General features: G+C 37.6%; 1 protein-coding gene across 1 annotated transcript in view; it reads left to right on the top strand.

Moving 5' to 3' along the window:
- LOC104828943 (mitogen-activated protein kinase kinase kinase MLK4) overlaps positions 1-25,223 on the top strand; it is a 42,364-nt gene that overhangs the window by 2,483 nt on the left and 14,658 nt on the right. The window contains exons 2-4 of the mRNA XM_010562952.1: positions 18,057-18,237; positions 23,269-23,417; positions 24,167-24,342. Of these exons, the coding sequence (XP_010561254.1) occupies positions 18,057-18,237; positions 23,269-23,417; positions 24,167-24,342 (506 nt within the window). The remainder of the gene's footprint in view (positions 1-18,056; positions 18,238-23,268; positions 23,418-24,166; positions 24,343-25,223) is intronic.

Raw genomic sequence — 25,223 nt, 5'->3', positions numbered from 1 at the left:
CCCGGCTCTCTGAGGAAACGGGCGGCCAGGCCTGGACGGGCACGGTGGGTGCGGGAGTCCTGTTTCACCGGGAGATGGGTGTCGCAACTCGGGCACCCTCTGCCAGAAGCTCGGGCTGGCGGCAGGTTCGTTGCCGTGGCTGGTTACGGACTCGTTGAGGAAAGGTAGGGAGGGGAGGGTTTACCTGCGACGCAGAGCAAAGTCCTGCCCTGTCCTCTCGGGCGGGAGCTCGCTTAAAAGCAAAGCGGGATAAGATCCTGCGCGCAGCCACAGTTGCGAATCCACAAGGCTTCTTTTGCTCTGAGGCGTTGTGTAGTCCTAGCTTTCAAAACTTACAGTGAACACTGTAACTTTTCCTTGTGAAGAAAAGGTTTAATAAGGGTATCGCTTCTGTTTCACTGCCGAACAATCATAGGCGTTTCTGGTTTACGTTGCGTGCGTTTAGCATTGCTAAAATTCACCCGCTTGGCAAACGTCGAGCCAGAAAAGGCAGTAGCTTAAAAACAGTAGAAACTCTTGTGCAGTTGCCAGATTTGCTTTCCGCCGTTGGCGTGGACAAAAGCACCTGAAAGAGTGAGGGAGTTGCTCAATTCATGCTTAGTGAGTGGATCCCTGGACCATCTGTCAATGCAAGAGCGTCTAAGATTTTGGCAGTTGTGGTGTTGGAAGGCTGGCTTACTACAATAGAGGTGTTTATGACTTGCTGTTATAGTTGTGTTTTGAATTGGTGACCTGAAAGTGGAAATCCATGTGCTTCCATAACTGTCTTGAAGCCATCTCGACTCTCTTTTCTTTTTGTTCTGAGTGTGCCAAATGTGCAGCAATGTTACTCTTTTTTTTTTTCTCTCCGGTTAGGAGTCCTTAAGTAGTCCAGCAGAAATTAAAAAAGCTTCATTCAAGTTTGAAGCATTTTGTTTAAAAGGCCTTTGCAGCGTGTCTTGAAGGTCATCATGCATGGGTTGTTAAGACAAGGCTCAGTCATGGGACTGTTCCTGAGAACACTTTCACTATTTGATAAAGAAAGGACCTAGCTCAGCTACGTTTGTGGTTCTATTTGTAGCACAAGACGATGAACTCTTGGAACGTACCTTTAGGGTCATGGCCAACACTTTAATTTCTAGCCAGTTGCCTGTAGGCAGCTTGTGCCCTCCTAGTTTGCTGCTGTGTTCAGAGTGAGCCGCTGTACCTTGAGTATTTAGCAGCTTTCCTTAGACAAAGTGGGTTTCTGCACGGTAGCCTCCTAAGATGACAATGGCAAAGTCTCTATCTGAAATGAATTTGTAACCCTGTGGTTTAGCTTGGCACCTAGAGCTTAGGTGGTTACTGCCATGAACTGATTACCATTATCATCTCTGCATATGTGGATAATGGCAGAGCATTCTAAAAATACACTTTTGTTTATAACCTCAGCATATGTGCCTATTCACTGCTTTCATTACTAACTCCTGTTGCATATGCGCTTAACTTTAGCTGCTTAGTTTTCTCACCCATATTTCTTAATCTTAGGGAAGGTTGAAGACAGTATTGAATATGCTAAATAGAGTTATGTCTCTTAATCATTCAACTAAATGATAACATTGGGAGACAACAGTGTGCTAGTGGTACAATATACTACAGTAATTGAGTTCAACAACATGAATTTAAAATGACTGCAAGTCATGACAGTATCCCCTGTTCTGTTAACTCATCCGTTCATTGAAGATTTCACTTCATTCTTTTACTATAGTCTTTTCCAGTCTTACACAGTGGGAGTGAAAAGCTGCCAGGGTTGACTGATTGACTTGCTTGGTGTGGATAGTAACAGTTTGGCAGCAGCTGTAGCTGCAGACAGGGATGTGGCAGCACCCGTTTCTGCACTGCTCATCGGTGCTTTCCATGGACTGCTGCTAATGGTGGTGGTTCGGTGCTCTCCATTAAGCAACTCTAGGTAGTATATTAATGTATCCATTTTGTGCTGGCTTAGTTATTTTCGTTAAGAAGGAATTTTTCTTCCTTGGACAGCAAATTAGAAAAATGACTGCCCTTAACATGGCGTGGTAAGGAATGCTCCCCAAACTATTTCCCTAGCAAATAGGCAGGAATTAATTTTTCCAGCCAGGGGAAGGGAGACCCTTCCACCAGTATATTTGATCCAGAAAGGATATGTGCCTGGGCTTGTGGTTGGCAGGCGATAGGCAAAGCAAGCATCTCAAAGGCAAGTGTGTTATTTCTCTCCAAGTGATCTTACGGAGTTGGGATCTACAACGCAGCATACCTAGTGTGCTTTTGCTGATGTCATATTGACATGACCGGAGAGAAGGTGCCACAAGCAGAAAAGCCATGACAGCAGCAGGGTTTTATTAACAGCAATCACCATATAGGTTTGTATGCACAAGTTTCCTTGGGCTCCTTTTGGGAGGTGGGGAAAAGTTTTTGTTACTGCCAAAGCACGAAAAGGGGAATATAGATATGCAAATGTTTTTTCTATATTGGGAAGAAAAAATAACAGACTTGGTTGTGAGGTCTGAACAAGGAAGTAAGGGGTAACTTGAGTTTTGTTGGTAGCAGAGTTTCTTCAATTCTGGAGTCCATATAAAGTAAGCTTAATATTTAAAGGTTATTCAGACAAAACAGAGGTGTAAGGAACACTTTTAGCTTTAGATTTGTGTGATAAAATGTAACATAGTAACCACGGCCTCTAATGTTTATTTGCCACTTGTGGGTGTTTTGTAAAATCTTGTGCAGGTGACATGGTGAGAAGTTTCTCTGAAGAAGAACATGGTCTATTTTGAGAATAATTTCCTCATAAGAAGTTCTTATGTTCTTAGATACACTTTATAGATTAAGGAGATAATCTAAAATTAAGGATTAAGAGGTGCACTCTACCCATCTAAAATCTGAAGAAAAAAAATTCAAAGAAAATTTGAAGTTTTTCAAACCATCATGGATAGTCAAAGAATTCTGAATTAAATGATACTTTGACTGAAAAGCAGATCTCTTAAAAATTGTGAAAATACTTGAACATTCATTCTTAACTGTATATCCTGGGTACAATCTTAGCCTTGATTAAGCGTACCAGCTGATGATGAAAAAGTTGAGTTTTACCAAAAATAAAAACCAAGACTTCATCTACAAGACTGGACACTAATAGTTACATGTGTCTTTTTAGCACCTCTCAACTGTTTTGCTGACTCGTTGAAAGGGCAGCTTTTTTTCTCTGGGGGAATCAAATTGCTTTCTGCTGGGCAGGAACACCCCATTAGCTACAAGACCTGTGGTTGTTTAAGTGGTGCAGCCTTTCCCGATTCTTTTTTAGTAGTTTGAAGAAAGCTAGTAATATGTTCAGATAGAGTATGGAAGTTTTTTACTCTCTGAAGTCTAGCACAGAGAAAGCCGAGTTTCATGTGCCTGGGATTGATTTCAGACTGTGCAGTACTTCTGCCTTAAAAAAAAAAAAAAAAAAAAAAAAAAAAAGGCATTTTTTCTCTAGCGCACCAGCTTTGCGTACTTGTTAGGAAACGTTACCAAAAGTTCTGAATATCTTGCTTATGGCATAGACCCATCCATGAATACAAAGTAAAGCACAAAGTTGATTGTGTGCAGATTATGTGTACTAACACAATACTGATAAAGTACTCTGTACTTATTTGTTGTAGGTGGGTATGCGAGTAGGGTTCAGTTTGCTATGGCTTTCACCAGGTCCTTGACACCCTAGGATCCTTTGCAGCCCTCTGCTCTCTGAAGTGTGTTAAGTTTATATTACTTCTCGAAATTGTCAAGGTCAGCTGAAGTTTCAAGGATTGTTGGATAAGGCCATGGATGTGACAATGCTAATGAGAGCAATACTTGAAATCTGAAGGAATCAAACATACAAGAGAAGAGTGAAACTGCAATTGGACAGTCCACTCCAATGTGACATTCTTCAAACTAGCCTCATGAAAAACAGTCAGAAAATAGAAATCATTTGGGTATAAAACCTCAAAAGGAAGTGTGATGTGGTTTGACAGAACTGTTGAATCAGTTGCTTTTGATGAGGGAAGGTGTCCTGGAGTTTGAGAAAAGCAAGAACAAATTACCTCTGGTTCTTTGCTCTCACAGGTTATTTGCAGCAGAATTGCTCAAGTTAAGCTGTTAAACACCTTTACAATAAGATGGATAGGTTTTCAAGAACTCATAAAAACTATTTTCCCTCTAACTTTTCCACCTAGCAACTTTATGCTAGCTGTTCAGGGAGAGGAAGAGAAAAGCTTTACTCTAGTTTCTATTTGCCATTTCCTGAACTGATTTTGTTTATTCTGAAATCACTTGGGTGCATAATTTGTCTCTTGACACTGTTTTGAAGGGGGAAGACTTGCTCACATCACAAGTAGAGCTGTAAGGATTACTTATATGTTATTAAATGTTTGAAATTCAGGATCTTCCAATGTACAGTTACCAAGAAAATTCAAAATTAAATTCTATTACAGTCATCTCTGGTAGTTTTGAGGGAGAAGAGAGATGGCTTTTCAGCAGATTTGAGCTTCAACCTAACTTTGGAAATAAAGTTCCAAAATGTCCTCTAATGGCAGCAAAGCTTGGAGTTGTTCCTGTCAGTTGCACTGTGCCAATTACTGCTCAGTTGTTATATTGTGACAAAACTAAAAAACCTGATTTTCTATGGGTATGTATTCTGCATCTCCCTCCCATCCTCTCAGTGCTCTAATTCCTGGAACTTCTGCTCTTCTGTTCCCTTCCACATCTCCAGTGTCCCTGCTGGGCTAAGCCTGGCTGTTCCAGCATATCCACCTCCAGTAGTGGGTGACTCCTGCACCTCCTATAGTTGTAATTGGTTTGAAACTGGTTGTATTGCCTGACTAGCTGCTAAACTCCTACTGGCTGGCTTCTCTGAGGTCTGGAGAGGAATGAACTTCTTCTTCTGGCAGAACTATCTGAAGTTCCTCTTCTGTAAGGCAACTGACTTTCATGAAACCCATAGGAACCATATGTCTGAGAACGTGGTATCGCTTTGGCTAATGTCAGTCAGATAAAATAGTGGGGCCAGAAGTTACTTAGCAGTTTAAAATTCTTACACTGTAGTTTCCATGCTGTGTTCATATGGGAAGTCATGGTACTTAAATGCTTTGCACTATTCTTAATTACTTAAATTGCATAAAGCTAGAAACTGTTCCAGGTACACCAGTTTCTTATCCCATCTCTGAGTGGCAGTAACCCTGCCTTGTGCTTTGCTGTAAAGATAATGCTGCTGCATTACAACATGAGAACCGGTCATACATCCTGAAGCATCTGGAAGTGTAGAGCAGGAAGGAGCTCTAGTTTTAATAACCTTGTCCACTTAGTATTCTTAAAAAACCCACCAAAACCCCAAAATCAAACCACCCTCATGCAAACTGTGGTAGGATTGCAGAATTTCCTCAATTTTGGAAACAGCATCTCTTTTGAAGGTTATGGTCTATTAAAAGTTAGCGTGCCATTGAATTCTAATAAGGTTTTCTTTTGAATATAGTTATGTCACATGAAAATGTTATCCTTTGTTTCATAAAACAGTAATTTGTTTCATTATTTGATGTGTGCTTAGACTTTGTAGATAGGGATTTAATTTTCTTAGAGACCCTGAAGGCTGGTTGGATTCTGTGGGAGCAGCAAATGCTTAGCAGCCTTGAGCTAGTGTGTCTTTTTTCCAGTTCATCAAAGGAAATGTTTTGTGTTATGCCTGTTACTTGCTGGATATAAATATGTTGTATATTTTGTGTTCAGAAAGGGGTGGTGGAATTCAAGAAAGAGCGATTTTGAGTAACTGCTGCGGTTGTCTCAATCTGCAGTAGATACAACTAGCACTAAAATGTTGTAGAGGTTAACTTCCAGCTGAAGGATGTGTTTCAGCATTTAAAATTAATATTCAGGAACTTAATGATTTGAATACAATATCTGTCAAATGAAGTTTTGTGAACTACTACTCTGTAGCACAATATTTGTTTGTACAGTTTGTAAGCTTCCAAAGGAGGAGTAACATGCAGCGGTTATTTTATTTGTAGATGAAGTCTTAACTGCAATAGCCATTTGTTTGACCTCAATCTACTATATTCTAAATTTGCTACCATTTGATGTTTTCCTGTATCTCAAGTCTAGCATTAACAGGTAGAAAAAAACCTGCTTGTTAATTTAGAACAAATTCCATCAGACTTAACAAGGCTCCAGTATATTTACGTATAGTCCTTAATGCTGAAAACAAGATTGTAGGCTGAAACACTAGCTAAATGTAATATAATTAATTTAAAACCCACGAACTTTTAATACCCCTATTTATACCTAATTTTTAATACAGACTTTCATTTTAATGTTTCCCCAACTGTGTCCATCTGACAAGTGTAGAGTTGTTCTTTATTTGGTGTTGCGACTCTTTGCATCTTTAACAGGTAGGATTATTAATTCAAGAATAATGTTACTTTGATCTTTTTTTGGATCTTACTTGGTTCTTCATGTCTTTCTTCTCTCCCTTTGTTCTCTTTCTCATTGTAGGACACCAAGTGATCTGGTTTACAGCTGTTGGAAGGTTTTTTTTCTTTTTTTCCTTTTCCATGTTGGACTCTTTCCTAGCAGGTTTCTACAAGAGGCTTGTTTGCACCAAGGTTTCTGGTGACCTCTTCATGCCCAACATATGGGGGGTTACATTCTAGTCTGTATGTCATATTTGCTGGCAGTCTTTTCTGAAAGAGAGTTCTGTTTTGGGGTAGCACTATAAATTGAAGTGTAGGACTTTGGATTAGAGTTTTTGTAATATTTGTATATTAAAGAAGACTTCAAGCATTACTTGGATCAATTTTTTTAAATTTTTTTTTTAAAGTTGGTGTCCTAAGGATATAGTCACATACCTACCTGCCTCTGAAAATTGCACTGAGCAAGCAACCCATTTCCATAGAAGTCCATGGAAAAACAGGCAGCCAAACACCTCCTGTTAGCTGTTAAGATACTTATACAATTTTGTTCGTTCCTTTAAACAGTGAGAATTAAGTTTAACTGCTGACCATAACACTTGTGAAATAAGATATTGTACTTAAATAAACAGAATGCAAAATGGGATTGGGATTTTGGCATTGATAGTGTTAGCCTAGCATTAGAAAAATTTCAGATATAACTGAGTTTTCAGATACAGATTATTTTGTTCCCCCTATTGGGACTGCAAACACAGTGCATGCCTTTGGACCCTCTTACCAAATACTAAAAGTTCCATTAAAAAGCTATGTTCTGTAACCTCAAAGGAGTAGAGAATTAACACATCATTGAGCTGTATTTGGATGTTGAATGCTGTTTTGTGGTTTCTTTGACCTTAGAAGAGAATGGCTTTTTGTTTGCAGCCTGTAAGTTTTCTTATCACTAAGTATAAACTTTCTTCTAAACATGCTTCACTGTTTCAAGTTCTCAAACACGATGGCCTTGTACAATGAACATTTGCAAGGAATGTTTGTGGCATGAGTGATTTCTGTCCTTGAATTTTTATTTCTGATGATCTCTTAAAATTTAAAACATTGAAATTCATCCCAATGACCTTCAGGAATAATGCTTCTAAAAAGTGCAGCAATTTTTTTTATTTTAGAGCTTTGGGTTTGGGTGGTTTGGGTTTTTTTGTTAGAGGCAAAATTATGGCACTGAAGTCAACAAAAATGTAGATAATACCTATAGATAAAAATAGATAAATACATTAAATACCAAGTGACTTGCCTGGATAATAGTAGCAGTAACAAAATAACAACTGGTGTCATAAATTTACATTCCTGGATTGACAGTTTAAAACTAATTTCACCATTTTTACGTTGCCTGACCATGTTACTGAGAGCTTACCTCAAATCAGTAACTGAAAATAAGTGGATGTTTAAATTTTGGCCCACTTACTGCATCTTAAAGTCATGGGTTTTATATGGTAAGATGGAAAAGTTAGGTATTTGTATAATGTCACCACAGAAGTATTCTTCCTTCTTGGAGCTTCCTGCCAAGTGTAACTTTTTTTTTTTTTGGGGGGGGGGGGTCATAGCTCCAGTTAAATCAGACCTAGACATGCCAGTGTTGGCTATATAATCATGCTTTGTTCTCTTCATAGTGACTAAAATCTGTGTTTTGGCAGGTGTGCTATTAACTTGGAGCTGATAAGCCAGCCCTCCCTCTCAAAAATGCAAGAGTAACTGCTTCATTGCTGTGGTTCATTATGGCACAAATTAACCCTTGGAACTGGTTATATTTTAGTTCTAAACGTTTAGGCAGTTTTGTGATTTCTGTTAGGATTAGATGCCACTGTTCTTCCTGAAACTACTTCTGTTTATTTCCTCCTGTGTTATGTAAAAAGGAAAAAAATGTACTTTTAAACTCGTTACTGAATGTTGTGCTAATTATTGAGTCAAAAGAGCAGGTTTTCCCTTCCATTTTCTCCTCCCAAGAGAAAGAGAGCACTGCCAAGTTTGCAGAGTTCTCATTTCAAAATAAGTGCTTTGCCTTTGCTATTAAAGAAGATTAGAGTTCTTGGAAATGCACAGTCCTCAGGGGCTTCAGCTACTGAAGAAACTGCAAGGATGGAATGCAGCAATCCTACCCCATAGAGTATATTAAAAAGTGTGATTGTTTTTTTTCTTTTTGTATTCGTCCCAAGTTTTGTATTTTTTTTAAAAGGGGGCTCAAAAATTCAGTCTGTTTTGGGTTGGTTTGGGTTTTTTTCCTGCTTTGTTTTGGAACGGGTTGTTTGGCAAAAATTGTTTTGAAGCAATACGGCTCTTTTAAAATTCTGTCTAAAAGAAACTGACAACCTAAGTCAGAATTCTTTCTGGAGTGTAACCTCTTAATAGGTTACATACATAGAAATGATAGTAAAGGAGTTCCATGTTAGCTGATGAGGTTCTAAGGGAGCTCAATGACTAAACTTCACTAAGCATCTACAACCAGAATTTGTTTGGATTCAGAGCAGTAGGCATATTCAAAGGGACGGAGATAATTTTTTTGTCTTCAGTTTATTCAACTGGTTCTTTTCAATAGTAAATTTCATCAAAGATGATTTTATAATGGAAAAAAGTAGCAAAGCTGGATTCTATCTTTACATCTCTGACTAAAACTAGATGTAAAAGGGCTACCTCTATTAATTCCGAAATGTTGCTTGACTTCTCACTTACTGCAGCAGGTGATGTGTGGCTTCATTTACAAGCTAGCTGCGTGATGTGGCTTCCCCACCCATCCCCAGGCACAGATTCTCCCCCCTCCCATGTGTCAGCAGGATCTACTCATCTCTGCCTTGCATGGTCAGTAGGTCTGGGTTAAATCAGCTGAGGGACCCAGCAGAAAACTACTCTAAGCTGTTTTATTTGCAGGCTTAATTTTCTGCTGAGCTATCTGGCTAGTTGAGTCTCCCAAGACTACCCAGTCGCTAGACTTGGGGGGGGTGTAGCGGAAAAGCTGTGGGGATGAGGGGCTATAATTGGAGAGGAGATTAAGATAAGTATTTTAGTGACAGCAAGCTCTTATGGCCTTGGTTGTGGCATCAGCCTACACCCTTGTACTTGAGTTTGGTTAGTAAGTCACCTTTAAAGGTAGAATGTGTTTTTAATTTTTTATGTATGTATCTATATATTTATAATAAGCTTTTCTAAACTTTCTCTAATTTTGAAGAGGGTTTTTTGTGCATTAAATATTCTAATTTCAACACATCAAATGCACCTTGATATGGATCAGAAAAAGTAAAGCAACAAGGAAGTACGTAATTGCCGAGTGTAATATGTTATGATCAGGAAAAGTATGCCAACTATGTAAATAGTTGTGTGTATTCAGAAGCCGTGTAACCTCCTGATTAGCTTGAAATATCAAATTGCATCAAGTCATGTTCTATTTACTTCAGAAAAAGAACAAATTATAAATCCAAAACAAATTTGAATGAAATACTCTTGGCTTTTACATTAAATCTTGAAAAAGTGATTTGACTAATGATAGGTAAGTTAATTTGTTAGTTCTGAAGGAAGGTAACCTCTGTCAACTCTTGCCCCTGGATGCCATTTTTGAGGTGATTAATATGTTTTCTGAAAGTTTCTGTTGGAGGAAGCTGTACCTGATGCATTATACATTGGCTAAGACTCCTTTTGCAGTTTGAATATAATGGCTTTAGTTTGCCTTGCGTTTTGGTTTTTTAGGAATAGGAAGAAGTTCCTTAAAAAAAATAAATTGCTGTTTCGTAACAAAGATGATGTTCTTTAAGGAATGAATACACAGCCATTTCGTTCTGTAGAGTTTGAAACTAGAAGAATATCTTAGTCAGGAATGAGTGATTCACCACCTAACTATTATTACTAGTTCTTCTTAGCATTTCTTTCTAATCTACCTGCATTTTGGTTACTGTTTTTATTGCATAGCTGTGTTTTAAAAACTAATATCAAGCAAAGAAGAAAGAGCTTAAAAGAAAGTAACTGCTGTTTGAAATAAGTACGGAAGTTCCTGCTGCATAACTGAGTGTTTTGAGTTTTAAAGCTAAGTTTGTGTTGACTGATTTCCATGTAATTGTAAAATAATGGAGGAATTGCTGTAATAAGGTAACTTTTCTTAAATGTAGTATTTAAATAGGAGAACTAAGCTTAATATTTTATTAAACAGAGAACTTGAGAATGTTTAGTGTACAGTCTGCTTTTGATTTTTTGCTGATGCAATATCCAAATCCTGCATTTTTCAGAATTTACTAATGATTTACTGTTTAAATGATGATTATTTGAATGTCTAATTATAAATGCTTGCTACCTCTGGTACTTCCTCTTATGGCACAATAGAAATTTCTGTTTTGCATTACAGAACTATCTGAATAGCAAGTGAAGCACAAATGACAGGCAGTAAAGTAACTTGCAGCATCTGCATCCTGTGCCAATAACTTGTTAAAACTGCTTCTTTCTCTCGTTTCCATTTGCCCAAAGTTGCTTTAATAATGGTTATTAAAGAAGAGAAGGGGAAGAAGAAAATGGTGATGCAAGGTGTGTTGAAGCTTTTGAAATCTCTCATCCCTCTTTCTCTCTCTCTTCCCTTCATTTCCTCCAGATAATCGGGTGACTCCCTGTCATTCTCATGCTTTGGTCATTTTCTTGTGCCACATGTCCCACTATGGGATGTGCTTTTCTTATGAGGTTGGTGTGTACTTGTCAACTCATGCTGTCAAGGACTTTTTGTGTCAAGTCTTGTCTTGTTTTGGCTTTCCAATTGGGAACACTTTGTCCAGGCTTTTTTTTAATATATGTTGGCTCCTATGAGGTAGGATTCTTTTTTTTTTTTTTTTTAATGCTATATGTTTTTAGGCAAATACATTTAAGAAGAAACTGTTGCTTTCAATTTAGTGTGAAAATTAAGAAATGGTTATATGCCTGCTGTAAAGGGACGTAGATGATAGAGGAGCACAGTATCCCTATAATAAAAAGCAGAGAAATGTCTCCTGCATATATAATTGGTGTTTAAAGAATGAAATTCTCTTGCTGATGGTGAGGTCTAAACTTAATCTAGTGAGATAATCACAATCTGACAGATAGTGGCTACGGAGATAACAGTTGTTATCCTGAGAACCTGTAGGAGAAAAGCAAGGTATTTAAGCAGCGGTGCTGTATAGGCAAATGTATCATCTCTTGCATGTATTGAATGTGTTCTGATCAGTTAATGTTTTCACTGTGATCGTTAATTTGTGGTTTAAACACTTAATGTTTTCAGTGTGATAGTTAATTTGCAGTTTAAAATCTGGGCATGGCTTTTATAAGCAGTGTTGAAATTTTAATTTCTAATTACAATTGGAACAAAACAACAGCTCCAAATAATGGAGGTTGGTCTCTTAGTATTGACAAGGTATTGTGTTTCGTTAACTGTATATGCAACTTTTAATAACTTCTTTTTTTTTCCTACCTAGTTCCCAGGTAAAGATACAAGGTTGCCCTGCTGGTTTTGTTGTGTGTTGATTTAGTGAAGTAACAGGAACCAGATTCACTTGCAAACAGTTAGAGAGGGAACAGACTGGGTGCGGGGGGGGGCGACAGTAGCAGCATTGTCTGAACAATCTCTGTTTGCAAGTAGAGGTATATACTATAACATCTTTCTTTTCCTTCTCTTATTCTCTAAGAATGACTTTATCAGTGGTGGTAAATGTAGTGGGCATGTAGGCAGTCTTACCTATAGTTATAGTAACTTAAATAGCTATGCTATTAGATAGCTTATATTTGTGAAAACCATGATAGTCAGCTATTTAGAAAACTGTAGATAAGGTAGCAAGAATCAGTTGGTGGCAAGTAACTTAGCTGAGAAAATATGGTTGCTTAACGTTTTATTTTTAGTAGCAGCAAAATAGAGAATATAAAGAGGGTATAGTAGAAGGTATAAAGAAGATAGGAGGGATATAAAGGACTTGAGTATTTCAGGATGATATTTTTAAATTTTAAGCAGTAAAAGATAGTTTGAATTCAGTACGTGTAAACTATTAAAAAGGTGTTCAATCCTTTGACTTGGCTTCTCTTAGAATACCTTGTTTACTCAGTTGATTTAAATGGCTAATAACTGAAAATGCTGGAGTGCATTATGAAATAAAACTCATTTTAACTGCACAAAGTCTTTGGATTTCGAGAAACTTATCAAATGAAATATTGTATTAAATGGGGACTTTGAGATAGATAAGGTTGGAGAAATATAATCTATATGTATTTAGTAACAAAAAGAAAGCTAAGACTGTAGGAAATAACCTGCATTAAAAGAGTAGCACTGAAGAGCGTAGTGCTAGGTGGAGGTTTCCTGGGTGTGCTGCCAACTCAAAGGTCTGTCCAGGCTTCCCTCAGGCTTGCTGTAAATGCTGTTTCTTAAGCTACGTGAATTTTAAGAAATAAAAAGGAGAGAAGCTGAGGCAAGAATGTGAGCCTTTTATTTAAAATTATGCTTTAAACAAAATGCTTGCAATTTAAATTAATACTTTCAGTGCTTCTCTAGCTTAGTCCTGAAGGTAGCACTGGGGGTGTAGTTCTGGACCTGTCTGAATTTAGCAGAGCAGGCATGCACCCCAGGAATCTGATTTGTCTAAATGTGCTCTTTTCTATTATTTCTTGACCAGTTACAGCCCATCTGTCCATATCCAGGCTCTCACTTCATTTTTTCTTTTCCCCAATAAAATTTCAAGCCAAGCTCACAAGAAGAGGGAATGGAGTAGAGAAGGAAGCTCTTGTCCAAATCTGGCCAAACCTGGATTGCCACTTATGCATCTCTAACCTGAGCTGCTGCAGTTGATGTCTTCTTACCTTTTGCTCTCCGTAGCTCAAAGCAAGTGTTACTGCCAGAGGGGAGAGTTTGGAGATGGAGTGGTGGGAAAGGAATGGCACAGGAAAAGGAGGGGGTTCTGGGAGCATTTGGGTGGGATTTTGCTGGGACTTCTGCCTCCTTTTCAAGCCTAAATTCTGTGCCTTTCCTGACTAAGAGCAGCTTGTATGGGAATAGTAGTGGTTCGGCAGGGAGATGTTGCTGGTTCTGTTTTAATTAGAGGAACGCAGACTTGGGAAGTACCGGCTGGCTCAGCAGGTCCGGTTCTGTTGTAGTCTTGGGCAACTGTGTGATAGATTGTAGGTTTTGAAAGTGTGCAGAACATCTTATCTGCACACTGTTACACCATGAAATACTTGCAGTGTGCCATAAGATTAGTAGAAAAAGACTCCAGCTGTAACTATGATAATGCAGAAAGCAGGAAAGATTAATGGCATTGCTATTTTAGGAACCATTAGGTTTGACAGGAGTGTATGTTGGATTTTATGACTTTTTTGAGGAGTAAACTGTACTTTAAACTGCAGAGGAGGGCCAAAAGGGGGATGAGAGCAAAGAGGCAATATCTTGAAATCTGATATGACTCCCCACCCTGGTAGCTCCAGATGTAGAACTGAGCTCAATCACAAGCATGCATGTAAGATGGGTCAGCCAGGGCACCTAGGAGAATATTTTATTGGTAAGAGCATCGATGCTGTAGGTCTGCATCCTGTTTCTAGATATGGCTAACTTCTGTTCTCATAACTTTTCTCAACCTGTGTTTAGCCTAGCAAAAAGGACAAGGTCTTCTGATTTTATCTAAATAAAAGACATTACAGGATCTTAACTATTCTACTTCTATTTTCTGCATCTGCTTCAGTTTAAGTTCCTGTTGTTGAACACATATGTGCAGTTCTAGTCAACCAGTATTTCATATGAGATCTTGTGCTTTGTACAATTCTATTGATACTTCCCTGTTTCTACTGAAAAATGCCTTTTTTAGTACCTTTTAGAATTGCATGAGCTACTTGCGCAACTACGTGTAGCTGCTGTTTTGGTTTTCCTTCTGTTAGCCAGAATAGCCAGCCTTATTTTTTCTTCCTTCACCTCTGCTTTATAGCTGTAGCTTTTATGATTGATCCCTTCCAACTTTGCATCTTTTCTACTGTGATGATCTGGTCTTCCTCAGAGTGGACAGTATCATCCAACTATGCTATCAGTTCTTGAAATGCACCTTGTATTTTTACTCTGATTGTGAATCGGCATGTGAAACAAGCCTTCTTCCTAATAAGGAAGGGATGAATCTTCTTTATCCTGATAATTTGTCTCCTAAGATTTTCCTTTATCCAACTCTTGTATGGAATTCTTTGATTAATCCTTATTCTGTCTGTATGATTAAACTTCCTGAAAAGTACTCGCATCTGCTCAGGTCTGCTACCTTACTGCTTTCTAAGAAACCATCCATCAGGACAAAATGGGATTAGTGTGACATGAGCTATTTGTAATGTAACTCTGCCACAATTTTATGGTTTTTATTTACACTTTTTACATCATTAGCCCTGCTCTGAGTAGGGGGATTGACATCTTGAGGTCTGTTCCAACATAAATTATTTCATAATTCTATGAGCTACTTCCTTCAGTGAGTTAGGGTGAGTAATAGTTGGATTTCCAAGTTCTTTTTAGTTACACTAGACAGCTGAAGAGTGTGAGGGTTTTTTCATTTTTATGGTTAAATAGCAGTATCTTTGTTACGGATGCTGTTAGAATCCTCATGTGCGCTTGCTGCACTGTCAAAAGTGTCCTGAATTTTTAAGATATGCACAGTATCATCTCTACCAGTTTCAATACCACTTTACCACATAGGATTTCTACGTTTTCATTTTTCTCTCTGACTTAAGGATTTTTTGGCTCTTATCTTCAACTTGCCGATTTGTATTTCATGGAATTATTGAAAATAACATGCAATAACATCTCTTTGTTCCCCAGCTGTAAATGGTTCTGGGCATGCGCTGTCTCTTATATTCAAGCAGTGCCTGGTATATGGTACCCTAACCTCTGCTGCTAAGATGTTAATAAATTTACTTCCCCCCTTGATCTCATTGCAGAAAGGTAGAGTCACAAAGGGAGGTGTGCTAAGCTCAGAATTGAGTTGAAAATGGTGTTACCAGTAGGAATCACATACAGCCTTAAAATATTTAGTCAAATGTTTATTTCTGGCTGTAGTACATGCAATATTTGGGTAACAGTCCAAGGTAAAGTTTTATGTTAGTTTGATGCAAAGTAATGTTCTCACATCCAACTTAAGTCTCCTTCTCTTCGATTTTGAATCATTCTGAAACAGTCATAGTCTCTGGTTTTGCTTATGTCAAAATAAATGAAGCGGACATAGGATTTTCCTGCACTTGTGCATTCCTAAGCTAATTCCAGGTTTTTTGGTAGGTATGAATTTATTTTCAAATTGGCTTTGTACTTTTAAATATTTTGGGCTGTGTTTGCCAGAAGTAAAGCAGTAATGTACGTATGAACTTTACTCTTTGTGGAAAATAAAAAGTCTGAAAAATGTTAAAGTAAACCAAAAAGTGCTAAACTGGCTCTTATCCAACTTAACTTTGCAGGTGTATTGGAGCCTGAAAAGGCAATGTAAAGGATTTGAAAAAGGAATAAGTGGGGGCTGAGCGAACAGGGTAAGCACGAGATTGTAAAATGACTTCTCACAGGTTAGCAGCCAGCAAGGGCCAGGAAGCTGTGGAAGTGGCAGAAGGATGCTATAGTAAAGGTTGCTAGGCTACTGCAAGGGAAGCACTTACGGAGCACTCCTCAGCTATGCTGAGCATTTTTACTACCAAGCTGCTAAGTAATCTGTGTATAGTATTGCTGTTTTCCTGGCTTCTGTCTGGAAAGGGAAGTTTGAACTGCTAAGAAACGTTGTCCCTTTGTAGGATGAAACTTGGGCACATGCCAGTTATTACCTTTTGCGAGACTGACTGTTTTTGGTTTCGGTCACATTGACTGACAAGGAATGTCAGGAATTCTGCTGAACATGTTTGAAATGGAATAGCAAACAATAGGTCTTTGATTCAAGTATAAAAGTATAAAAACTCTTGCATGAATTTAACTTGTTCTGGTGGTGCTGACTGGTGAGCTCTTGGTTTGTCTGTACCATTTTGGCCTACTCTGTGTTAAGAAGCTTACTGAAAATAGAATGTGGGTTCTCTTATTTTCATCTGGATTTTATGTCATTTTTGAAATATTTGTGAGAGTGTAATTAACCTCTACCAGTAAAAATTATTTCTTGCAATTGCAAATGCAAAGTCATCGGTTTTTCCTCAGTAAGGGAATGTAATTCTTCATTTGCTTTTTTATTAATGGGTTCCCTGTACTGTGTTTTGCCATATGTATAGTTGGAAAACACATGTGTTTATGATTCTTCTTACTTGTAATTTAACCTTTGATCTTTGTCCCAGGAGATCATTTTAACAGAAAGTTAAAGCTAACAGTTACTACCACAGACAGTGACAGTGGAACTGAATATGGAATTAAAATTGTGGTGTGTTAATAATGATTCCTTTGCATCTGTTGTCTTTCTCCTTGTGAGCTCTAACACAATAACCCAGTTCTCTTTTCTTTTAACACTATTTTGTGAAGGTGTATTACAACTCTGCCAATACTGTTGCGTTACAAACAAGTCAGACACTGAATACACACTGTAGGATGCAACAGCAAAAAAAGGTAATTTAGTCTTTAACATCCGTGAAGGTGCAGTGGATATAACATCACATGGACTTGACCCAAGTCCAGTGTCCTGTTGCCCGTTGGGGACTCCCAAGGCAAGCTACCTCCCCTGGTATATAGTCTCCCAACTTGTACTGATTTGTGGCCTGGGGATTTCTTGAACCTACCCATTTTTTATGTAAATGCTCTTTATGAATGTCTTCTGTGAATTTGTGTAGGTGCTTTTTAAATCTATGTAAAAAAAATAGTATTCACATACTATGCCAAGAATTCCAAAGTTCACCTACTTGTGTGTTGTGTGAACAACTGCCACGTGTTTGATTCTTATCTGCTAATTTCGCTCAGTGATGTCCGTTTCTTGTGTTGAGAAACCGTGAACAATTGTTACCTATAGCTTTCTTCATTCCATAGGTGGTGTTACAGATTCTGTTCTCAGATTTTTTTAATTTTTTTTTTTTTTTCCCTGGAGGAAGACTCCTTGTCTATTAACCATTACTTGTAGCTGTGGATGTGCTATTTTGAGCACTCTGGTTGTGTCCTTCTCCGTGCGTCTTTCAGTTCTGTTATATACTTTTTGAGATGAGTAGGAGCCAGTACTGGGTGTAGTATTAAGGATGGATTTTATACAGTGGCATAATGTGTTTGTTTTCCAAGTCTTTTTTAAGAATTCTTAATATTTGTTTTTGTTTTACTACTACTTCTATTTTTATTACTTCAGAATCTCGTTCCAAAGTGAATACCTTTTTCACAGCCTGTCATCTGTGGGTTATTAGGATTCTGGGCTTTCTTAAAGTTACATGCTTTACTTTACATCTCTTTACAGTGGATTTCTTGTGCTAGTTTAATATCTACTCACACAGTTGCATAAAGAACTCATGACACTGTAGGTATTTCTTGTTTTTATAGGTTAGAATAGCTTAGAATTATCAAAAACTTTTTTCATGTTTATAGAAGTTGCAATAATATTTTTACAGTTAAAGTATGCATTTATTTGTGCAGTACAAGTTGTATGTGAAATTAATAACAGGACTGGATAGTTTGATTTGATTCCTATTGCATTAATTTAAAAACTCAATCTTTTGCAGTTTTGTTGCTAGAGAAGATGGAACATGATGACATTTGTAATAAAACTCTGAAGATTACAGACTTTGGTCTGGCTAGAGAGTGGCACAGAACAACCAAAATGAGTGCAGCAGGAACTTACGCATGGATGGCTCCAGAAGTTATCAAGTCCTCCATGTTTTCTAAAGGAAGTGATATTTGGAGGTAAGAAGTTTGCCTGCTGAAGACCATGTTCAGTCGAACTATGTTGAGGTTTTTGAATGAATTTTTATTTAAATTTTTTTCATGGTTTCCTAGGTTACTGTCTTAATGTATGGCAAGTATAAGTGTTCTAAGAAACATACTCATTTCTCAGCATTTACTTCATTTGATCTACCTTAGTTATTCATGACTTACAAATTGGGGGAAGGAGAGGGGAAAATAACAGAAAAACTTTTTTTTTTTTTCTTTTTTTTAAGAAAGCAAGATCTCATTAAGAGAACCCTTTAAAATATCTATTGGTTAAGATACCTAAGTATTTTATCTGGAGTCTTAATATAAACAGACATATGCTTTTGATAAATGAACATATGATTGATCTTGTATTGTTATGTTTACTTTACATCAGATGTCTGAAAAGTCTCATTCTGCATAAAGAAACTGGACCAGCCAGTTATTACCATATATGTCTGTTAAATAAAAATAAGCTGCAAACCAGAACTTTGCCAAATGTTAAATTAGTACTGGTTTTAGGAATCTAGAATGTGATCATGTGTAAAAGTGAACATCAGATCTGAGCTTTTACATTTATAGAGATTTTGCTTCCGGTAGCTGGAGTGAAGAGAGTGTATTCAGCACAAAATTGTTTTAACTTGCTCTCTAATTTTAAAGGTGGGGAACTCCCGATGTTAAATTTGTGCATTTCTTGTTAAAGACATTATTGTGTATCATATAAATAATATGGCTCACAATACTGATGCTATTTTTGAGTGGTGTAGTGTGGGATATATGTATTGTAGAAAGGTAATTTAAACTTTAGTTTTAATTTACTTCTGTTTTGTGAGTGGGGAAAAGCAGTGATTGCACAATAGGCTCTAAAAGCTGCTGTGCCTCACCCTGAAAAGTCTACATTTCCTTTCTTTTTAAAATGTTTTCTCTCTGAAGGATCCAAGATAGCTATTTGGGGAAGGAGGGGAGGACTTCAGTCTGTTTTCTCATGCCTCCTTTATGCATGTTCTGTGTTGTATAATTCTTAAATAGGGTCCTATTTTGCTTAGATGCTTGATGTTCTACAGCATGAAGTAATACTTTTGGTATTCTCAGGATGATTCTATATCTGTTTTGTGACACCCATTTGTCTTGTGTCTGGAACCGATTTTCAGCATTTTGTTTACATCTCTTTGAGTTGATGCCCAGTTGAGAAACATCTTTGGCTTCATTCTTTTTTTCCATTCTTTCTTTCTTTTTTCTTTAATTTTTTTTTTTCTTTTGCGGGGTGGAGGTTGGGTGTAGGCGTTTCCCTAATCAGCTGTATTCCATGCTTAATTACAGGTCCTGTCCAGTCTTGTTGCTGTGATTTTAGGTATCTGAGGGGGTATGCTTTGGTGCAATTATTTTATATTCTGCTGCAACATTAGTTTACATTTTTGGAACCTACAGTATTTCTCTTCTTCGCCTTCTCTCCTGCACGCCTCTCTTGTAAAAATGTAAGTATTTAGCTCAATGATGGACATCTACCAGGAGAGGTTTTTAAAGTTAGAAAGGCTGTGTTGTACAGTATAGTTTCGACCTTCTTGGCTTCTAAGATTTTCTGCTTACTGCACCTTGATCTATTCTATTGCTTATCTTTACTCTTTCTTTAAAAGAGAAGCAAATAAAGAATACCCTGATTATACATTGATTATAGGAGTGGTTTTTTGTTTTAAAAATAATTCAGGTTACAAATTTAAGTATGGGTTTAAGACAAGATCACAGTATATTTCAGGAAAGTTCTAAACTTCAGTTACACTCAGCACTCAGTGTATGTCTCCAGAAGAAATCTGCAGACCTCTTATTGCGGGGTGGGAGGGGAGAGCAGTTGAGGCTGCACAAGTATACTCACACTTGCAGCTAGTCTTCCAGAATCAACAAGTGCTCAGAAATGTTGTGGGACTATTTTCATGCTGAGTCTTCCAGGCTGCATGTTCTCAGGTGTCATCCTAGATAGCAGAACTGGTGCTTTCCAGGCCCTACATGGGTATCCTTTTGCTTCCCAAACCCGAGTTATAACTACTGCATTTATTATTCTTTGGCATATGCTTCCAAATTCCCAAACAAGAATTCCACTCTTTCAGTCCTACCCTTCCATCGGTCATCACACATTTCTTAGTGGTATGTCAGTCTTGGTTTTGTGTATGGAGCCTGAAGTGCAAATATGCCCACAGCATTCCAAGTGCTGATGGTGTGCTTTAGCAGTGGTCTTTACAGTAACACGTGCGTCCATTGTACGAGCTCTTGGCAAGGCTGGGAAGCACTTACTGTACAGCAGAATTAGCAGCTGCTTTTGTCTGGCACATTCGTATAATTTTGAAGTGATTCATGTAGCAATCTTGGTAACCTCTGCTTTAGAAGATGGATTGTAGAGTAAAATAAACTTTGAGAACTCTAATTACCTTCATTTTTATCAGCTTTTAAAATATGTAAAACCAGCGAGTTATTGCTGGAATGAGATATAGTAAGGCTTAAATCACATTTGACGGCAGGCGAGTAGTTTTTAATAATGAAAATACTTAAAAGGACATCTTTTTAGAAGTGTATTAGGTTTTTGTGGTTTAAAAATGTGTAATTCAAGCATATTATACCTGTATGCTGAAGGTGGAAAAGGACATGGCTTGTGCTCTTTTAAAAAAAGCTCTTTCTTAGAAGCTCTGACCGTGTACATAGGACAACTGTACATGGACTGGTGAAATTTAATACACAAAGTAGCTGCTTCTGTAGTTGAGAGAGTTAATAAGTAGTTGTTGTCCTAGATAATGATAGATTAGCACCTCCCCAAAACTCCAGCATGGCAGGACTAGAATGTCTTTAGGGTTCCTCCCCACAGTTTTCCCCCCACAGCACTGGCTTTTGATGCTTAATATTAAGACTGCTTACATTAAAAGAGATGCTTTCAGGCTATTACTGTGTTGGTCTGTTTAAAATTTTACAACCACCTTCTTGGCACTGTTGACCACTTGGGATTAAATGCTTGAATTGTAAATATAACTAAAACTAATAGTGTGACACAACTTTTTAGAAAAGATTATTTCTTTTTAGTTAAATGTATTGTTCTGCTTAAACTTCAGAGTTCCTGCTAAAATATCTATAGAATAGTCTGAACAAGGGAATTCCTTGAATTAAGAACAGCCTACGGTTGCTGAGAGATCATGACATTATTTTTATGCTTTCTCTGAGCACACAGATGAGATGTAGTTCAGTAGAATTCCTCCATCACGCACAATATGTGTATGTACCACATGAAGTGTTGTACTCATTGTCAGAAGTACCACTGATTTAAAGCAAAATTGGAATTCATTATTTTATCCTTCTTTGAGTATACAAGCAAGTGCAGAGATTAGACTGGAAAAAACTGGGAGGAAATTATTAACAAGTCCAAGACTTTCCATTTTTACTCTATTTTCTTTGCGGGGGGAATAGACTGTATTCCTCAGCTTTTGATTAACTGTTAGCGCTATAAATTCATCAGTTTTCTAAGATTTTATGATAGGCAAAACTTCTTGGAGAAACAGAATGTAGATAAACAAAACACTGCTGATATTTGTGCTTGATACTGCATATTTTGCTGTTTTATTATTTATTAAAGTGATGTTGTAAGGTCTTGCATAACGCCGAATGATTTTTTTTCTCATTAAGGAGAGAGTGATAGAAAAACTTAACTAGTGTGTGTTCTTCTCCCTGTCATATCCGCTGTAGTTCAGGTGGTATTTCTAGTACTAAGGGGTACATAATAAGGGAAGGGGTACATAGCCCTTACCCTACCCCACCCCCCCAGTGCTGTATGCATTTCTCCTCATGTAGGAGAGTTCAGTCCAGTCCTGCAAAACTTGCAGGTAGTTTCTTCACACACCTGGAGAGAAAGGGGCAAGAGTAATACTTTGTATTCTGTTTTTTTTCCCTTTGCCTGCTCACTTTACTATTCAAAAGCAGCAATAGGTTGTCCGTTATGTCCTTGTTCTACAGACAGTGGTTCCCTGACAGGAAGAGGAGGGGGGTAGGGAACAAACACAGTCATAAAGTCCGCTTTAGGCTTATATTCTAAAAGGAATAATTCCTGCTTCCACAAAAATGACTGTGGAAGCTATCCATTTCAGTGATGGTGGAATAGGAGCTCTAGAGCAACAGCAGTGAGCGTGCTGTCCCAGCCCTTTGTAGGCACTTGGATCATTTGAGCAACACAAGCATTGGGCATACAGACCCAAAGAAGGTAAAAGCAAAACCCAGCTCTTCTTCTGGAGTGGAGAGTATAGCACAAATTCTTATGGTTAATGTTGCTGCGATAGGAATTCATATGATTCTCGATTTCTGTACCTGATGCTGAGAAAAAAATCTCTTCGTACCACCATGTTTCACTGGAGACAGTGTTATTTTGTTTGGGGTTTTGGGGTTTTTTTTCCTAGTATGGAGAAATCAGTTGTGTGTGCATAATCATTTCTCAATCTTGTTGCATCTTCTGTGGGAAGTGAAAAGTTAACAGGCTTTTATATAACACAGAAGGGATTAGAAATGCAAACTTCCAAACAAAGCTGGGGCTTTTCTGGTGTTTTTCATTATTATTATTTTTTTAAAAAATTAGTACGTACATCTAGGTAAATTGTCGTGAAATGTTTGGAAAGGGTAATGGCCTGAATGCTCTGCTGAAGTTTTCTTTTTTTTGTTTTGTTTGTCTGTTTTTTGTCGGGGAGAAGGTTTCTTGTTTTCCTGCCATTCAGACTTCTGATTGTGAGATTTACATGATACTAGCATTTCTACAAAAGTGACTTCAGGCTACATTTTGAATAGGAGTGCGAGCCAGTTGTAGAGTCGCATCCAGTTAGGTTAATCGCTGTTAGTGGAAAGGTGCAAGATGACTGAAGTAGAGCCGACTCGTAGAGGCATTCACCTTTCACATGGGAAATCCTCATGAATTTCAGTACATGGCTGGACAGATACTTATTTGTTCTTGAGTAAACAATGTGTCGGTATTCAGAAAATAACTGTTAAAAAAATTACCTCTTGTAGTTATGGAGTGTTGCTGTGGGAACTGCTTACAGGAGAAGTTCCTTACCGTGGCATTGATGGGCTTGCTGTGGCCTACGGAGTTGCTGTCAATAAGCTTACTTTGCCCATTCCATCCACCTGTCCTGAACCATTTGCAAAATTAATGAAAGGTATCTATGTTGTTTCTTCCTATGTATTTAAATAGTTATGTTTTGGGAGTATGTATCCTTGCCTGTAATAGTCATGGGGTTGCAAAATAAACACCTCATTTCATAATGTGCTGTGTACAAAGTATTTTGTTTTTCTTTTCACAGCAATCTGGTGTTAGAGACAGTTGAATGTGTTTCCGAGGAAGTCATGCAGTATTACAGTGTACTGCATAAGTTCTTCGGTAGTGACGGAGTACATTTTTTTTCTCTGGTTTTACTGATCTCCTTTTACACTCAAATTGCATTAATTTTCATAAACTACAGGATATACTACAGATAATACAAGATCAAGATTAAAATCCCAAGGGGAAGAATGGCAAATGCCATTTTTAACTCATTGTTTCTTCCTGAATGTCAAAAATGTTTTGGAAATACGTTAGAGAGAAGTAAACATTGCTTGCTAATGGCTATTTCCTTGTGTTTAATGAATTTCTTTACCTGTCATATGTATCCCTTCTGTGCAGTACTGCTAGTTTTGCTATTTCAGATCCTAAAGCTAGAGATTAATAAAAATTGGCTATTAATACGAAAACAGTCCTCTGAGTACAGGTAGGTAGATGTCACTGCTGTAAATGGAAAAGGGACTAGGGAAACCTTGCAGATAAGGGGAACACATTAGAACTTGAAGTAGCAAGTAACTTGAAATTCATGTAGTTCTTCAAAAAGTTCTATGTATTATTAAAAACTGATGGGATTTTGATAAATTCTAGAATGCTGGGAGCAGGACCCTCATATCCGACCATCGTTTGCCTTAATTCTTGAACAGCTTACTGCCATTGAGGGGGCAGTTATGACTGAAATGCCTCAAGAATCTTTCCATTCCATGCAAGATGACTGGAAATTGGAAATTCAGCAGATATTCAATGAATTGAGGACCAAGGAAAAAGTAAGTTGATTCTTCCAACTGTATGGCAGTGAAGGAATGGTATGTGTATTAATGTGATGTAGCAGTTTTGAACTTTTGATTTGTGGCTTACCAATATAATACTAGAAACCTGATTTAGTAGTGGAGATACACCTGAGAGGATAAACTACTTGGGAGAAAGGATTTACTCTCTCATTAAAACATTATTAATTTAAGTTGCCTATTCTTGTTGGTGGATGTACTATCCTTAAATTCCATTATTGTGTGTCGGGACAGTACTTTAAGATAACCCTGTAACTGTCTTGCAGCAAACTTTAGAGAAAAGGTTTGAATACTAGTTTTCTCAAATTTCAGACAATGTTGCTTTTCCCCTTTCTTCCTTAACAAAATCAATAAATAGTTCTGTATGCTGAAACTGTATCTGGAGGTATTCGAGTTGAAGTGAAATGTTAAGTTTGACAGGAAGTGTAATGTTACGGTAGTAAGTGAGGGTTATCATATGAATGGCTCACTCGGGAAGTACAGGCAGTTAAGAGAGGAACATATCTACACCTGACTCCCCAAAGAAAACAGGTTGTAGATCTGTAAATGTGACACATAGGCTCTTTTTAGAACGTGTTATTTTTTTCTTGGATAATTGAATGCATCACTTAACAAACAAACCAGAGTTTATTTACCCCTTAGCTAATCTTTATAACCACGGCAAATTTTCAGCTGCTGCTGAACATTCTCCTCAGCTGTGGGAATGAAAAGCTTTTCATGCTATTATATGAATGTTTCACATGGCTTCTTTTCCCAAAATGGAATAGTGCTTTTATCTCTCTTCTTCCCGAACAGATTGATAATATTGGTCTGTTTCAGTGTTGCAGTTTTGGAAATCTTCTTGCCAGATATTAATAAGA

This window comes from Haliaeetus leucocephalus, unplaced genomic scaffold (genome assembly GCF_000737465.1).
Source record: "Haliaeetus leucocephalus isolate CR32 unplaced genomic scaffold, Haliaeetus_leucocephalus-4.0 Scaffold162, whole genome shotgun sequence".
Classification (NCBI taxonomy): domain Eukaryota; kingdom Metazoa; phylum Chordata; class Aves; order Accipitriformes; family Accipitridae; genus Haliaeetus; species Haliaeetus leucocephalus.
The sequence above is the reverse complement of the archived record's forward strand: the minus strand, read 5'-3'. Positions and strand labels throughout refer to the sequence as shown.